The sequence below is a fragment of the Henckelia pumila genome, chromosome 4 (genome assembly GCF_033568475.1).
Source record: "Henckelia pumila isolate YLH828 chromosome 4, ASM3356847v2, whole genome shotgun sequence".
Classification (NCBI taxonomy): domain Eukaryota; kingdom Viridiplantae; phylum Streptophyta; class Magnoliopsida; order Lamiales; family Gesneriaceae; genus Henckelia; species Henckelia pumila.
Window position 1 is genome coordinate 6,417,500 of NC_133123.1, and position 18,824 is coordinate 6,436,323.

An 18,824-nucleotide genomic window follows, 5' to 3' on the forward strand; every position below is an offset into this window, starting at 1 on the left:
CGTTCATGTATGCCCGACGTTGTCTGCGTATCCATGCAACCGGTGAATTCTAGAGAAAACACGAAAATACAATAAAATTCTGTTGATGTAGTTTTAAGACAATGAAATGAGACGAGCATAAATGAATCCGAGTTGTATCTCTCTATCTTAAAGCATCACTGCTAATGTTTCTGGGATTCTCTTAAAGAGCAAACCATGCACTAGTCATAGCAAAATGATTTTGTGCTTGTTGCATACTGACAAGTAAACATGAACTTAAAAAAAAAAAGGACTTGAAAGTACTTAACTTGTGGGCTTGTAGGACCTGTACCAAAGAATCAGAAAACCTACGAATCTGTAACCAAAAATGAAACACAGCATCATGCCCAAATTATTCCATTTCTGCGACTCCTTCAAACCTTGCCTCATCAAGAATTGATCCCCATAAATTATACACTGGCCTTCTATTATGTCTAAGCACCTCAGCTTCCCCTGTTCTCCTCCATACTCATTGATCATAAAGCATTCAAATGGATACTTGAACAGGCTCAGGTACTGCATGAATTTCCAATACTTTGGTATTGCATCCTTTGATAAAAAGTATCCCGAGAACAGGAAAAATGACCCCATAATACCTGAGACCAGAGACATTCCCATGATGAAATTTGGCACCAATGCGCTGAAGCACGCTACAAAAGAGTTCGACATCAAGACAACCATCCAAACCACTAGAAAGAAGTAGAGGAATCCATCAAGTTCTCGCCTCAACCCAACGAGCCAATACACGGGAGTTGCGTAGAGAATAGAGACTAATAGCAGGAACTGGAAATACACCATGGTGTTTGCTATGATGTAAGAAGATACTCTGTATGCTCCTCTTGAAGTCTCTCTCATTAGAATTCTTTTTTCTAGCAAGAAAATCGGAAGTGCTTCTGTTGTTGATGACATCAAGAATGTAAGACTAAAGGCAAAGAATCCCAATTGGTTTTGCACCTTCGTTTTCTTGGAGGCACCGAAGGCATCGATGAAAATCGTCCCTAACACGATTCCCGCCAGTGACGCTTGAATCGTCCTTGCTGCGAAAAGCTGCGTGGTTCTTAAAATGTTCTTTGAGAATCTCTGGCTGAGAATCAGCACCTCTTTGAAAGGGGAATTGCAGTAAGACATTCGATTTCCTTCCGTAGTATTGGAGATACAATCACTTTCGTCCTGCATTTCATATGGTTTGACGTCATTTTCTTCTTGTTTTAGGCTTCCAATCATATCAACTGCAAATTCAAGCACATTGACATGCCGAGGGATGAAATGGCCCGCGGAGTTAAACCGTTCCTCTAGGAGATGTAAAGAACCATCATGAAGAACCAAGCCATCGGACAACAGAATAACTTTCTCGAACAATTCAAGAATACGAAATCCAGGTTGATGGATGGTTAGTATTATGGTCTTATGTTGGTTCTTGGCCATGGATTTGAGAAGCATCATGACATGAAGTGCAGAGGCCGAGTCGAGCCCTGAAGTAGGCTCATCAAGCAGAAGAACCGCAGGGTTATGCACTAAATCAACCCCAATCGACACTCTACGCTTCTCACCCCCCGAAATCCCACGGCTCGATTCACTCCCAACTCGCACACCAGCAATGTGCTCCAGTCCCAGTTCCTTCAGCAGCCTTTGGACTCGAGTCCTGACCTTATCAGCACCCGCTTTCAGCCTCAGACGTGCACTGTATGTTAGCGTCTCCTCAACCGTCAGGAGTGGAAAGAGAGCTTCATTTTGAGTCACATAACCCGACACTCGACGAAAATGTTCCACGTCCATAGGCAGGTCATTGACAAGAACCTGACCTGATACCCTGAGCGGGACGACTATCATCCCGGCCAGGATTTCGAGCAACGTGGTTTTTCCAGCTCCACTTGGACCAGTAATCGCTGTAAGTTCTCCCGGTTTGGCTTCGCAATTTACGTTCTTCAAAACGTGCTTAGCATTGCAGCTTGAGCCCTCTTTCCACCCAAGCCAATTACCATATCTTGGAAACAAGGTGAATGACAAATTTTTAGTCCTTATTTTATAGTGACTAGTTTCTTGGTGAACAGAATATGGTTTCTTCACAGGCAGCAACTCCATAGCCGAAACTGAAAAGGTCAAAGAAAATGTATATGAAGGGATCAATATGGGCTAAATCTCGAAACTAGCTAGCGTTTATTTACACCATCAAGTCACAAAGGTGATGATATATATATACATATAGTGATCATCACATGCATCAATATTCACGCATGTATTTATTTCGTGTTGAATTAAAAGAAATGCATGTGAGAGTTAATTTCACGTTGTGGCAGCCATTGTTGTCGACTCTTGTAGGCTCCTACATGGAAGAAACAAAAAGAAAGGTGCCGTCATATTTGATATCTACGAGGAGCTGAAGTGGATCCATGCAACCTCCATGTTCACGTTTTTTTGGGAGTTTTGAGATATCTTCCCTAATTTGTATGTCACTTGAAGAATTCAAGTGTACTGTAGGCCCACACTTTTGCAGAAGGAAAATTCTTTCTTGCAAAAACACAAGAAAAGTGTCACCATTATTGTTGAGTTGAGTGGCATTATTGTTGTGATATATAATTGTTGACGGTTTCAAAAGTTGTAATAGTAAAGTGTTTTTCATGTGTGCTTAAACAAAACAAACTCAAGTACAGGTAATGAGATCCTATATTAAGGGTAATATCCATATCATGGGTCCAATGGTTCGTATTTTTATACATTGGCGTAATTAATGATATATTGTTGACCTGAAAAATCATGGAACATTAGATCTATCATCTATCATTGAGGTAATACCATATGCTAGGTTGAACTCTACTATCAAGTACTTACGTATATATAATTGAAGGGTACTGATGCTACATGTACACTATTACATATTAGATTATATATTGTACTTGAAATTATATAATCATCTTTAATGTATTTTTGAAAGAGTTTTTTCAAACAAAATGAATAGATTAATTTTGTAAATTCAAATACAATATGTAACCCAGTGCGTCCATGTATATGTAGCATTGTCCACCGCAATGAACTTGTATCCTTGGCACGTTATAACAGCATTATAATGTTGAACGACGAATGTTAAATCAAATCAGAGTAAATTTGACATTGAATAAAATAACATATCACGTATAACACTAAAGATCGTTTGAAATTTAATGATATAGTATAGATTAGTGATATTGTACGAGCAAAATAATCGTATATATATATATATATAATCTATTGATTTTTTAGATATCAAAATAAATAAATAATATCGATGCTAAACGAAATAACATAATAGGAAAATTTGAAATACATACATGCCAATATATTAATATACTAATAATAATATTACAGGTTTTATCTGTCAAAAAAAATACTAATAATAATAATAATAGTAATATAATAAATACTAGTCGCATCTGTACACGCGTTACGTGTGTGATTAAAATATAAATATTATTTATTTATACATATAATACTTTTTTGTTTCAAACAAATTTAATTTGAAAAAAAAAATGAAGACACAAAAATGGAGAAAATCATGGACAAATAAAATTTAAAATGAAGATATAGATTTTATTCCTTTTTTTAAGGATATTTAGATGTTTTCGTCTTAGACTTAACCAAATTAATTTTAATTCGATTACTATTCTTAAATAATAAAATATAAATATGATTTATTTTATACATATAATACTTTTTTGTTTCAAACCAATTTAAATTTGAAAAAAAAAAAGATGAAGGTACAAAATTGGAGAAAATCACGGACAAATAAAATTTAAAATATAGATAGAGATTTTATTTCATTTTTAATGGTATTTTAGATATTTTGTATTTGGCTTCACCAGATTAATTTTAATTCGATTACTAAGTGATGCTCATCTGTAGAGCTGTCAAACGAGCCAACCCATGGCGGGGCGGGTCGGCCCACCAAAAACCCATATTTTGGCGGGTTGATGGCGGGCCGACCCACCATCCTGGCGGGCTGAAAATCCTCAACCCAACCCAACCCAAGTTGAGTTGCGGGTTAGGCGGACTGGCCCGCGGGTTGGCTCATAACAAATAAAAATAAATAAAAATTATTATAATTAATTATAAATATCATTTCATAAATAAATATTAATAGAAACATATTAATAAAAATTTTAATTATTGATTTTATGTGTGTAAATTTTATATAAAGTAATTAATACAAAAAAAAATTCACAAATTTTATTAAAAAATACATATATCACAATAAAAATAAAAATAAATTATTAATTCTACAGGCTCGCGGACCGCGGGGCCTAGGCGGGTTGGCCCATCTAGACCCACCTTTTGTTGGGTTGAAAAAATTTCAACCCAACCCACTTAAATTATGTGGCGGGCCGGGACGACCCGACGGGCCTAACCCAAATTGACGGTTTTACTCATCTATAATAATATAGTAAGATTAATTAATGTTAATCACTATAAGGACATTTAGGGAGTATTTGCAATAGATTGTGCTTTGTAAAAGTGATTAATTTATAGATTATAAAAATTTAAAGAAAAATCAAAATTTGGTAGTGTTTGAAAACAAATGTGAAAATCTAAAAATCAAAGTTTGGTAGTGTTTGATAAATAAGTGATTAGAGTGATTTTAACAATGACCTTTTTATTAGAATTACTTTTGGAGAATCATAATCACCACATGACTAGCTTTTGGATTTCAATTAAGTTAAGCATAAGCTAACACATAATCTAGGTTTAAAAAACACACAAAAATAATTTTTTTAAGCCAAAAGCTAACAATCACTTTTTTTTAGTAATTGCAAACACTTCACATTGAGCCCCGCTTCATTCATGTCCAAATTGACAGATAATTATTTGTTTTCGTTAATAACTACTGAACATGTATTTTTGGTCTGCAATAAAAATAACTAATTAATTAAACTGGTTTAATATTGGATAAATCTTTTATTTTCTCAAACATATATATTTCATAAATAGATAATATTAGGGCAAAAGGTGGGGCTTAACTTGGTTATGTTTTCGAAAGTTTGTTTTTAAAAGTGGATGATTTTGGTAGTGATTCCGTGTGATTTGAGAAATTGTTTTGAAAGAATCTGTGTTAGACTGTTGGTAAGTTATGTCGACGAATGCATGTGATTGCTGAATGTTATATTATTTAGGGTATTAAAGAAGATATTTTTAATTTTATTAAATATTTTTAGGTCAATTTTATCAATTTATTTTAGATGCAATTATGTCATATAAAAATTTAGGGGAAGTATTTTGCTCATAGGACTTGACCTTTTTTCATTTTTAATCCGGTAAGTTTTCAAGTAATTATTACAATATGAATCTTGTAAGTTGGAATTCATTCTCAATTTTATTTTTCACTGGAATACTGACGTAATTTATGATTTCACCTTATTAATTTTTGGTATCACGTCATCATTTCGATGAAAAATGATTAAAATTAAAAATATGTATCAACTTACATGATTAAAACAATAATTTGAAAACTTATAGAACTAAAAATAGAAAATAATCAAGTTATGTGACCATAATTGTAATTGTCCAATAATTTATCGTGTAAGTGATGTCACAATTTATATTTAGATATTTTAATGATATATATATATATATATATATATATTAAAGCTTCAAAATAAAATTACTGAATTAAAAATTAATGTACTATTAGAATATTTTTTTTGGATTTATTAAATTTTAAAATAATGATTATGTTGGAAAAAAATATGAAGTTTTATATCTTTGTAAAAAGGAAGGAGAACATGGTTTATGCTTGTTTATATATATTTCGGGAGACTACAAATATTTTCCGAATGCTGACAAACCTCACCCAATCTTTTGAAAATGTGTTCGCAAATGAAATAAATGTTTGGTAATAAAAAATTGAGAAAAAAAAAACTATATAGTTTACTGCATGGTCAAAAGACTCAAATCCTGTAAGTTTATACGTGGTAGGTAATTTTATATTATTATTATATTTTAAAGAAAACTGAAGTTACACTATTACCTCATTTAAATATATTAATTTATTATCTTTATATTATATATACATATTCATCGTTGATTCACAATCCAAACAACATCGTACCAATTATATAGAAAATGTTTTTTTAAAAAAAGTTCAAATCAATTTTTGAAAGCAATCTCAAACATTACCTAAATTTTCTTATGCGGGTTGTTTTTTGACAACATTATAGTAATGGAGCCCAATCTCGTGCATTCGGGACGTGATAAAAATGGGCCTCAAGAAATGTCATAATTTGCTCTTAAAAAAAAATCGTTTGGAAGTTAGATTTCAAACTATTTATCTCGTACGTCTACCAGCTACATACTCAATGCGATCGCTTGAATGGGGTGCATGGTGGCCTTGTATATATAATTTATCTTATTTGAATTGATAAAAACATAAGATATTATATTAATTGAGAATGGATATCCAGAAGATACAATTTATATTACTAACTAATATTTCATATATACTAGCATGAACTCAACCGATCAATACTACGTACATCGGAAGCATAGTAAATATTCCGACTTGGAAAGTTGTGGAAAAAAAAATTAAAATCAAAATGAACGAGATCAATCCTATGCCCTTCCTTTTATTATAAACAGTCAAATTATTGAAATTAATTCGGAGTAATTTAAATATGAGCGAAGAAATAAACAGATGATTTCAAATGGATCCAATTTCATTTTGCAAGTGTTTCAAGTCTATTATGTTGTTACATAAAGCTATACAATGATAAAAGAGGAAAAATTATATCAAAAGCTTCCCTACAAATTATATGTATGATCAATTTATATATATGTATAGCCCTAATGATTGAAAAAAAATAATCAAAAGCTTCCATAATAAACATTATTATAAGTTTCACAAAATGAACATTACAATATATGATCTATTTGTAGCCCTAGTTCAAATGTTTCACACACCTAATTAAAATGTCAACATATTCATAGCCCTAGTTCAAATGTCACAATCATGTCTCAAATCTTAAAATACCAAAAATACATAGTAAAATCTAAGACACCACACTCGAAAATACATAGTATCCGAAAACTCCACGACCCCGAAGACTTCGGCGCTGAAATCGAATGAAAGGATGTACATATGCGATCGCAGACTTGCCAACCAATGGCATCGTCCATTGAACAAAACTTGGTAACAAGGGCCATGGATCAAGCTCGAGATTTCGTCGTCGGTTTCCCTCCAAGATTCGGTGGTCAGGTTATATATTCGAGCTCGGAAACGCCGGCGAGGGTTGATACAATCTATCTCGCCATATTCTCCCAATCTCTCGAGGCTCACCACTTTGTACTGATGGGTCTTTGGATCGAACCCGAATCCCACTTTCCCGTAAAAGGGCTTCGATGCATCGAAAGGGCGAGGGGGGATTCGTTTGAGTTCACGTAGAGCCGGGTTTAAAAGGAAGTAATTTTCGTGATCCGATGTGATGCAGATCAAGCCATTGCAAGAAGACTGCAAGATACTGTCGGAAACCACGAGATTCAAGCCGGGGATCTCGAGAGTCGTCTCTGCGTGTTTGATGAGTATGATTTCGTCTCTTTTTAACTAGTAATTGAGATGATGTGAAAATAGCTTTTTTGGTTTTATATGTTTGTCGCTTTGCGATTTCAGTCCTTTATATTTTAAGATTTCAGTTTTAGTCCGCTATCTTCATTTTTTTTTGACAATTTTAGTCATTTTTCTCACGTGGCGCTGATGTGGCACCAATTCAGTGCTGATGTGGAACTGACGTGTACAGTGTCACGTAAGCATTTTTGAATAAAAAGGACCAAAATTGCCAAAAATTAGAACATATAGGACTAAAACTGAAATGTGAAAACATAGAAGACCAAAATCGCAAAGAGACAAACATATATGACTAAATTTGCAATTTTTTCTTGCGATGCATGTTGATGAATCCCGGGCTTCTTATCAAATCGCACCAGTGTTTGGAGACACATCTGAATCGAACCAAGGATTTCACGGGCAAATTCAGAAGAATCCGGATCAGTAAATCTTCAGGCAAATCCGCCATTGCTTCTTTGGGAGAAGTTTAGAGCAATAGGGTTTAATTTGAATGTGGAGACGAAAGTTTGTGGAGATGTAATTAATAGGATCCACCTGCGTTATTAATACCATCTCTTTCTGTTGCACATTTATTGATATTCACTTTGCATTTTACTTACTAACATCGTTTACACAGTGCTCATCGAAATATAACAACAATATTAATTTATCGTCTTTTTCTGTTGCACAAAACCTCACTAACATGACTTGCAAAGTACCGTGTTAGTTAGGATTTATTCAGTGCACATCGAATACATGCTATCGTGTTAGTCAATGATTTATCGAGTGCACATTGGAAGACAGGTTCTATCTCATAAAAAAACAATATATATTAATACCACCTCATAAAGGAAACCTAAAAAATAAATAAATAGCAATATCAATATTAATAGCAATGATGATGATGATTATTATTAATACTGATATTAATAATGTAATAATAGTATTAATGATGATTATTGTGATCGTTATTATTAAAACATAAGTCAAAACATGTTCATTAGTTTATCCTTTTTGGTCCAAAGACAAATTTATTGTCTGTTATTTCTAATTTTGAATATGCGTGGAAGTTTACTTTTACAAAAAAATTGAATGCGTACTATGTATATATGTGTATAAATTAGTATTTTGTGTAGCTAGAAAATATGGAGATTATATTAAAATATTTAAAATTGCATATCATAAATTCGGATAATTAGATTTTTCCATGAATATATCATTAGTCCAAGTATTTACTCTATACATCACCTAATATTTATTCTACATACTATCGGGCGTAATCTAATATTTCTATACTATTTATATTATATTAGTAAGTTTGAGACACATAGATTAATTGAATCTGGTCATGGTTTATTTTTTGATTAAAAAATATAATTTTTTTAAAATTACAAGATATTCTATTTTTTAATAATGAAACTATCCATGTCAAAAAAAAATCATTAAATTAACAACTTTTTATTATATTTGTGTCTTATTTATATCTATCATATCTTAACAAAATACTTCTTTATATTTATTTAAACTTATATTTTATATAATATCTCAAATTTTAAAAAATACTTGATACATTAATGCTTAATATTTTTATTTTCTTATTTCGATTTAACTCGAAATCGTTGTATAACCATACACATTGAACAAACCCTATACAATAAATTTACTTAAAAAATGGTCAATCCTTCATTTATAATTATTCCATCCCTCGAACATCCCTCGAGAACAAAAAGATATTGGATATTCTACAAAATAGGCTAATATTTTATCTTATTTTAATTTATTTGGCTAAAGACAATGTTTACATGGTCAATTTACGAAAAATAAGAAAGAGTTAAGGAATATAAGACGAAGCAACGAGTCAAAGCTAATTCTGGTACACGTGTCAAGATCGCATGCCAAAATCCAACAGGATGCACTCCACCTCTACGTCTCTCTCTTCCTTCTACTCAACCCCTTCACAATCTCTCTCTATCTTCATTCTATTTTATTTTTTTAAATTTATTTTTTTTTCCATTTTGTTCTTAATAATTATTTATCCTATGTTCATCATGCTTTTCTGCTTTTGAGGTTATTTTTCCTTCATCAGTTCGTAAGTTCTGCTGCTTTACCTTTTGCTGATTATGTTTTAAAATTTTCTTGTTGACTTGTATGCTTTTGATCGTCCGTTTACATATATGAAAGTGAGCTCTTCGCGTGTTTTTTGAGCTTTTCGTCTTGCTTATTAAATTTTTTGAGTTGGGTTTTTTTTTTTTTTTTTGTTGGGTTCGGTGGAGTGAAAATTTGGTTTTCGTGAAAAGTATGAAAATTGGGGTGCTGGCTTGGAGTATGGTGTTGTTTTCTGATCGATGGTTGACTTATGGGTTCGGATTACTTCTGCTTGAACTTTGGTATGATTACGGTTTAGGCTAGGTTAAAAACCTTAATTTGGGAAATAGAGGAAGAGTTAATGGCCTTTTCTGTATGGAAGTTTTATACTGTGTCAATCAAAGTTGAATTGTGAAAGCGAGAATATATTCCAATGACAGGAAAAGGGTTCTTAAAAAGTTCCCTTTTTGAATGGGAATTTTCGTCTGGGAGTGATTGTGTTTCGATGGTATGTAGGGATTTCTGAGTTTATACTCAACCTATTTGCCAAGGATTCTTGTCCAGAGTGTTCGGGTTATGTTTCTCATGTTTTAGTTTGCAGTTTCAAAAAAGTATAATCTTTCTCTTGGAATGTCTTGTTGTTCGTTTATGCGCCTATTGCAATAATTTTGCAGGAATATTTTCCACCATTGTTTTTATTTTTAATGAGAATTGCGATATTGATTTGCCGGGAATTTAGTTTTTCGTCTTTCTTAATCTGCATATTGGTGATTCTTTTCTTTTCTTTTTTTGTTTGCATTCTGGTTGATTTTCGCCTCTCCATTTTCTTCTTAGTAAAAGAGATCATGCAAGAGTGAATTTATGTTTAATCAGTTTGCTGAAAATAATTTTTGATTGGGTCTGGCGGAGTTAATACCATGTCACGTCATTTTTTCTGTTTGCACGCGAATGGCTTCTTGACACAATTTATACTCTTTTGTCCGATTAATTAAATTTTAAGATCGTTTGGGTCGAAACCAATTACATTTGATTTTGCGATCCAATCACGACAAAACATTTACCCTCTTCCTTAATTGTCAAAGGTCTGTATTTATTGAGCTTACTATAATTTCAAGTCCTTATCTGATGCCCAATCTTTGTTCTATAATAGTATTTGGAAAGTAGTTATCATGTCTTACAGTTGAATTCAATTAAAAAAACGTGATTAACTACGAACACAATGGGTAACTCATCCTTGTTTTGCATCAACAAAAGAGATGATTAACTAACTGAGCAGAAAACAATTAGCACCTTGTCTAAAAGAATATGCTTACTGGATATATCTATTGTGAGTTACTGTTTTACTTTTTTTATGCTCTGCTGTCCTACGAGTTACAAATTGTCCATCCTTCTTCTTTCTTTTTCCCCTAGCATCTGTATTATGTTGTTGAAAATTTGTTAAGATAATGATATGTATCTGCATTAGTGTTGAGTTTTCATATTTTTGCTGGAAATTGCAACAGACTATAATAGCTGATAGTTGTCAAATTCTTGCAGGTGAGTGCTGATAATCTTTGAACTTTGACTTTTACTTTGAAAATTGTTTCGCTATGGATTTCAAAGGTGTAGCCTGGGCTGGTGAAGTATACCAGAAATTTGAGGCTATGTGTTTGGAGGTAGAAGAGGTTATGTACCAGGTAAGTACTCCCGTTTCATCTTCTATCCTGTTGATTGTTATGTCCTAGATATAAAAGTTCTTGTCGGTGGTTCTGTTTAGTTCCTTCATATAGTTTCCTTTGTTTTTTCTAAAATGTCATATATACTTGATATCGAATTATGAGTTTATGATTTTGCTGTGAGGTTCATGGCAATTGCCTTCAAATGATCTTACGTGTCAAATTGCTTATGTCTAGACACTAGATGCATTGTCCTTCCACTAAATATAAATTGACTGAAAGTATTTTTCTTTGGATGCAGGTTGATTCTATATTGTACTTTTATCCTTGATCTGACAGATCTTTTGATTATCCAACAGTATTGATTTTTGTACAAAATAATTTAACCTGGGATTATGAAATTAATTTCGTTAAATTTACGATGTTGCTGTGGATATACTACATTGCACCTCTTTTGACATAATTACTTCTACTTTAAAAGTAGTTTTCAATAAATAAGCAGAACTACATCCGCCCATGAATAATGTGTCTACAAGTGGTTCTTTTTTCCCCTAGTATTTGATCATTATGCAAACACACACCTATTTCATTATATTTTGTTTGTGTTACCATAAAGCTGCATCTTTTTTATGCACAGCTGCAACTGTGTCTAGATATTAATTGCTTTTTTTTTTTAATTTTGCTTCTGCTTCAAATTCTCAATAAATATTGCTATTATGATATTTGATCGGACTGGAACTCTTTTTATCATTTTTTACAGGATACTGTCAAATATGTGGAAAATCAGGCACAGAAAGTCGGTGCGAGTGTAAAGAAATTCTACTCAGAAGTAATGCAAGATCTACTGCCACCATCTTGTGTAGATCCTGTGAAAGTTGCTGCTGGAGACTTATCTGTGAACCCTTATGCTCACACTGATCTTAGTAAGAAGCCAAAATCGTGCTTATTTGACGGCCCGAGAGAGCTAAAGAAGATAAAAATTGAAGATGAAATCATCTCTGATACAGTTTTGCCTCCTCTCTGCTCTGGAGTTTTGGTTCAGAATACATCCTCTGATTTGTGTTCTTCAAAAAGTAAGAAATTGGGAGTATACCGACGTCCCATTGGAATCAAAAGGATTTCACAGCTTGATCGGCCTTCAAAAGTAGCGAGTCCAGCAACTTCTTTGTTGGGACTTGGTAGCAGTGAGAGTGCATCACGTGGTGGTAGCGGAAGTCATATGAAGGCCTCCGTCGACATGACTTTAAAATCATCCTCAGACTCTGTCGAAAGATGTGATCCTGAACAAGTAAAAGAAAGTTCGACTTCTTCTGATGCTAAAATCAAGTCCTCTGTTGTGGACAAACTTATATCAGCTGGATCCGCTAGGCAGCAGAAAGACGAGTCCGAGTGTACCTCATCTCTTGGTACTTTGTCCTCATTTACATGTGATTTCTATGTTAAATCCTTCTTTCATGTACGGTGTATCGTTCCTTGGCAGGCACATCTGTGAACGGCACTTTAATTTCTCAAACGGGCTTGAATAATACAACTAATGACTGCAACACTGAATCAGTGGGCGAAAAAGTCACGACATCTGTTGAAGGCATAAAACACTTACATATATCAGAGAATGGCTAACTTCTATTATTGTGGTATTAGGGAAAGAACGCATGTTAATTCAACCTTTGATTTTATTGTTTCAGACACAACCATAAAGAATCACTTGTTTTTCGAGCCATCTCCAGATACAAGGATTAGTACTTGCAATCTTGGGTTTCCCGTCGAGGAAGTTGTGCTGTCTAACGAAGGTATGTGAATCTAATCATTCAGAGATGGGTATCATTATCTATATCTTTGACGTTCTCTACTGGTAGACAGAGCATTTAGAATCGACGACTAGTTTTATAACAGAGTTCAGATTCTTGGTAGCTAAATTGTAGCATTTCTGCTAGCAAAGTTGGTAGGTAGAACTTCTTATAAGGTAATTCTTTTACTGGAGTACTTTCTACCACGTGTTTAGATAACTTTGACATAGAAGTGATCCAGAATGAAGAAGTTGCTGAACCAAGCGCTGAAACTTTCGAGGCTTTTGAAGGGTCGAACTTGGCGGAAACATGCGTTTTCGTTGAAGGTGGCAATCTCGATTTCGTTTCACTAGGAAACAAAAAACACAAGTCGTACAAGGTCTCCTCCTCTCTGCCTGCACTGTTAGTTTCCTTTTCAATGAATGCGTGTTTGACAATCTTGATTTTTCGCAGAAAAAGATCCGCGACGTCCTTTCATCGAAACTGAGGTCGACGAAGAAAGAAGGGCATAAGGATTTTGGTGGGAAGCAAAATCCAGAGGAGACGATTCATGCTCTTTCTATGGAATCTGACCGGAAACAAAAGATGGCGGATCACGATTCTTTGGAATCTGAGTGGGAGCTCCTGTAGAAACATAAGTATCTGTAAGGTAATTAAGCTCTCTGTTTACTATTACTGAAGACAATGCCTATTATTGTGTCAATAACCGGCCTGCGTTGTAAGTAATGTCGCAATCTAACAACATCGAACATATATATGATCATGAGACGAGCAAGCTTATCCCGTTCGAAATCATCAACCACCATAATATGTAAAGGCTGTTTATATTTGATGATTGATGTGTATGTTTCCTTCCCAGTCGTCGCAATATATTTTGCAGGGGAGGACGTAATAGAATTTGAGGTCTACATACAAATTACTTTTGGTAGGTTTTTTTTTTTGACATTGGGGGTGGGGGTTGTAGGGTCTTGAACTCAAGACCTCTCCCATTTTTGGGAGGTTGATGCCACTTAGGCTAGAAGCCTTGGGCAATTACTTTTAGTAGGTTATATACACGCATCGTGTGTATATATTTACTAGTATTAAATAAAAAATCGGTTTTTATGATTTTTTTATTAAATAAAAATAAAATTATTTTTTAAATTTGAGAAAGGTGTATTTTTATATGTAAAAAAAATATAAGAAAAACTTTTTGAAAATCATAAAATTTTAAATTTTAGTTTCCACTGCTTTTAAAATAACAATACCTATATATATATATATAAATATAGACTGGACATGAATACGATGCGCGTCACATAAAATTTATATGTTAAAACATTTTCTTGTTGTCTAGAAAAAAAAAATCAAATTGTCTTTTTAAAATTTTTTTTTATTAGTGATATGATCATTTAAAAATTTTAAAATATAAATACGGATTAAAAAATTATTTTATTGAGGTATGGTAGCTAGAAATTTTCTTAATGCTACCAACTTAGTGCTACCAGAAGCCAAGCCATTCCTTTATTTATCAAAGATGCTGTATTAAGGGACTCTTTCACTTCTTAATGAAATGGTGTTTAGTTCAAAAAAAAAAAATTATGGTGAGGATTGTATTTTTTTTTTTTTTTTTGAAGATTCTACATTTGTACGTTCTACGGTAGAAGAAAACGAAGGAAGCATTTTTTTTTTAAAAAAAAAAAAAAGAAAGGAAAGGAAAAAAAAGGGGAGAGACTATTAAATTGCTCTCGCCTAGACTTTTCTTTCTTTTTTTTTTTTTAAAACCATAACATTCATAAATCACAAAACGAAGTCACGAAGTATAACCTTAAAAAACCAAGCAGGTATAACCAAGGTTCTAAAAAACATGAAGCGTGAGAGCCAAACTTTAAGCTTTTTAAGCGTATATTTAAGCGTAAAAAGGCGTTTTTAATTTAAATTATAACTTTAGTCATATCACAAAATTAACGGAGTAAATAATGAATAAATATAATAAGTTCAAGTGTTATGCATTAATTTTTTGTGATATTCTAATTCAATTTATTTCATCATTTATTTCATATCACGTGTCATCGAACATAAACTAAATTAATTGGTCTAATCCCTCAATATGTATTGTATTCACATCATCGCTACACTTAGTCATACAATATTGTACATTTCTAATATTGCTAACACTCACTAGTAAAATCGCTACTTTATGAATTATTTTCGTCTTATTAGTCGATTTTGGTTTTAGAAAAGTCAAATTTGCGTATTTAATGACACTTTACATAGTCAACTTATGTCTGACCGCTTTTTTACCGTTTTTGGACGAAACGAAGCGTGTTGGAGAAATTTCAAGCTTAAGCGAGACTTAATCAAGCTTCTTGAATATTACGTTCGTTTGTATTATAAATAACTAGTATAATTACACACACGTGTTGCGTGTGTATAAAATAATATAATATATTTAGTATTATATGTTATATACAAATAATATTTTTTTCCAATAATTTTTAAAATTATTATTTTTTCGGTTTCTAATATAAAAGTAAATTTAAAAGTTACTTATCATTTTATACTATCTATAATGCCATAATGGTTAGTTGAGAAAAATATAAAAAAATATATAAATAAAATCAAAATTTTTTATTTATATTGTGTAAGGACAGTTTTGAAAAAAAAAGTTGGTGTCCTCACTTTAATTTCCTCAATTATTATATATATGGTATAAATAATAAATTTAAAAAAATGAAGGTCATTCCATATCGTATCAGCAGTTATTTATTTATTTATTATTATTAATTTATTTTTTTATTTCAAAAAATTTCAAGATTTTCAATTGCTTTCAAAAGTTAACATAAACATTAAATGAGGTGCAAGCCCATATATATATAATAGGGGTGTCAATTCGGGTGAGTCGGGTGGGTTCGGGTCGGGTTGACAAAAATAATTCTAAAAAAATCGTCAACCCGAACCCGGCCCAACCCAAAAATTTCCAACCTGAACCCGAACCCGAACCCGACTAACCCGCCTAACCCGATAAACCCTAACCAACTTGATTTTATTTTTTCATTTTTAACAAAATAATTAAATAAAAATTCAAAACACATAATAATAATATTAATATTTAATTTAATCCTATAATTACAAAATCTAAGCTTATATCTTTCTATATTATAATAGCTCCATGTCTTAGAATAACTGTTTGGTTTTTTATATGTTAGGACTGAATTACCCATAAGCCACTTTCACCCATTTTCTCCCCCCAATCCCCCCACTGCACGTTATATTTGCTTCTTATATATTTTTAAAAAAATCAAATATTTAAAAATAAAATTTAAAGATACGTATGTTACACACGCAAAGCATGTGCCAGATGGCTAGTATAATTTAAATTTGAACTTTTAGTTAAAGAAAATTTAAAGTATACTTATTACAAAAAATAAAAAAATAATTTTAAAAAATAAAAATTATACAAAATAAACATTAAATGACGAAAATCTATTATATCAATATACAATAATTTTTTTTCAAACATACAACGTATAAAATTAAAATGTAATAAATCTATCTTAATTTTATATAAATGATATTTTTCAGGTCGACTCATATCGAGTTAATGGATTGGGTTAAGTTTTGACACCCCTAATATATATGATTGTGCTCTAATTTACTTTAGTATAACAAGAAAGCTATACCTAAGTGACACTCCATGTCTCCACCCAATTTCAGTATTATTTTTGCCTATTACATCCATTTGTGTGGATTTTTCTTTTAAACCACCAAAAATAAAAAAATCTCAATAGATAATATAAATGTAAATTTTTTTTTAAAATTCAATATACTAATAATAATAAAAGTTCAAGAATAATGGAATAGAAATCTCGAATGCAAACTAAACGTGGAAGTCTATGATCAAATTTGCTTGGAATAGATGATCAATTTGTATTAATTAAAGTTAGGTGGGCGTAACCAATTTCTTTTAGGGTTTCTATATTCCATTATCATTATACTAATAATTGACACATATGAGGTGACAAAAGTATAATTCCAAATTACAATTATGTTATGAAAGTGAAATATAATATGCTTCCTCTCACTCGAAGAAATTTAATCCGATCCACACCACGCAAGTGGGCTATTGTCTTTCCATTAAATCAATATCTCATTATAACATATGAATTGAATTATTCATATCTTAATCAAAAAAATTTAATTAAATTATCCATATTCAATACGAGATCTTAATCAAAATCCTTGAAAGATTTGGTATCTTTTTTGGAAGGCATTTAAAAAAAAATAAAAAACGTTCGAGAAAAATAGGCGTAAACTTTCCTGTAATTTAGGGGGATTTTTGCGTTTTGCGCCTATTTCATGTAAAAAAAAAAATTAATAAAATGTAATTAAAAAAATAAATAAAAGGGGGAAATACGCCTCGTATACTGAGAATTAGGTGGGGGAGTGAAGTGTATGTTTTGGATTCTAATTCTCCTCCATATATAAAGGTTTACCGAAGTTTCTAAAGTGGTAGACCCTACAATAAACAAACCTTATCGATATTGGAAATGCCAAACATGTCACTATTTATTATTTATATATAAACTTCATTTATTAACTATTATTTTTGTAATAAAATGACGATATACTCATATGGTTAAACTATTATTTTATCCATGATAATAAATGTGATTTTAAATCAAGATCATTTAGATTCTGAAGTTTCGTTTTTGTCCATACTGGACAAAATAAATAAATATAGTGTTTATTATTGAAGCATTTTCTAAATAGTACTACTCAGAAATGAATGGTTTTACTCAAAGTTGTAAATATTATTGTTAATTTATAGATTTTAATAAAATATTGTGTATTTAAAGTTAACTACAAATTAAATTTTATAAATGTTTAACGAGCATGCGAAGGTCATATGGAATGGCACATGGAAGATGGTAAGATCCACCACAAGATGTCTGCCATTTTCGATTTATGAAACTACAAACCAAGTCGATTATTCATGTTCTATTGTCCCATTCGTTGACTATACCAAACATATGTCATTTTAACATACAACTATACTTAGTAAATATATTAAGAATTGACATGAAATTAATTTATAGCTGATTTATTTAGATACACCATGGTTTATTTTTTTTTAAAAAAAAAATAATTGATTTCAATTTGGTCTCAATCCGATCCATTCCGATTTCAGAATTTGACACTTGTATATATCTAATCAATTTCCGTTTTGGATTGGGTTGCACTTCTAATCCGAAACTAATCTGATATCACTTGTATAAATAATTCGTTTTTTTTTCCATTTAAAATCACTAAATCAATAAACTATTATTTATTTGACATAAATTAATACTCGTCAATGTGACTCAAGAGATAAAAGTCTATATCCACACGTTAAAATCTACTCATGCGTTTTTTTTTAAAAAAAAAACACTACAAATATTTTTCTACTCTATAATTTAAAATTATAACAAAATGATTACAAATGCTTGCAATACAAATTGTCCGTAATTTAAATATTACCTTAACATTAATATTATTACTAAAAAAAATTAACTCTAATATTGTAAAGAGAAAATATTTTTTTTGGTCTATTAACTTGTTCAATTTTTTATTTTGGTCAATTAACTTTTCAAATTTTGTTTTTAGTACACTAACTTATAGTTTTCGGGTATTTTGGTCCAACTACTGAGTGACATCGAAAAATGCTGATGTGATATCGGAAAGTGATGACGTAAC

The 18,824-nt window shown here is 31.6% G+C and overlaps 2 protein-coding genes across 4 annotated transcripts; one reads left to right on the forward strand and one right to left on the reverse strand.

Annotated features, from left to right (window-relative positions):
* Positions 1–282: 282 nt before the first annotated feature.
* Positions 283–2,100, reverse strand: LOC140867846 (ABC transporter G family member 10-like). Its single transcript, XM_073272895.1, has one exon. It carries the CDS (start codon positions 2,098–2,100, stop codon positions 283–285), a length of 1,818 nt encoding a protein of 605 aa, XP_073128996.1.
* A 7,414-nt stretch (positions 2,101–9,514) lies between these two features.
* LOC140864153 (uncharacterized) lies at positions 9,515–13,941 on the forward strand. Of its 3 annotated transcripts, none has more exons than XM_073268101.1 (7): positions 9,515–9,671; positions 11,204–11,343; positions 12,083–12,728; positions 12,803–12,907; positions 13,008–13,112; positions 13,325–13,488; positions 13,563–13,941. In XM_073268101.1, the coding sequence occupies exons 2-7, from the start codon at positions 11,257–11,259 to the stop codon at positions 13,737–13,739; spliced, it is 1,284 nt and encodes a 427-aa protein (XP_073124202.1). In that variant the 5' UTR covers positions 9,515–9,671; positions 11,204–11,256; the 3' UTR covers positions 13,740–13,941. The 3 variants fall into 3 exon arrangements, with proteins under 3 accessions (XP_073124202.1, XP_073124205.1, XP_073124203.1); XM_073268102.1 differs by lacking the exon at positions 9,515–9,671 and adding an exon at positions 9,858–9,969; XM_073268104.1 differs by lacking the exon at positions 12,803–12,907.
* Positions 13,942–18,824: the final 4,883 nt, after the last annotated feature.

Coding starts and splice junctions, on each gene's coding strand:
- LOC140867846 (XM_073272895.1), bottom strand. CDS start 2,100: ATGGAGTTGCTGCCTGTGAAGAAACCATATTCTGTTCACCAAGAAACT.
- LOC140864153 (XM_073268101.1), top strand. CDS start 11,257: ATGGATTTCAAAGGTGTAGCCTGGGCTGGTGAAGTATACCAGAAATTT. Junction 12,908..13,007: donor AGTCACGACATCTGTTGAAG/GCATAAAACACT, acceptor TTATTGTTTCAG/ACACAACCATAAAGAATCAC. Junction 13,489..13,562: donor AAAAACACAAGTCGTACAAG/GTCTCCTCCTCT, acceptor GATTTTTCGCAG/AAAAAGATCCGCGACGTCCT.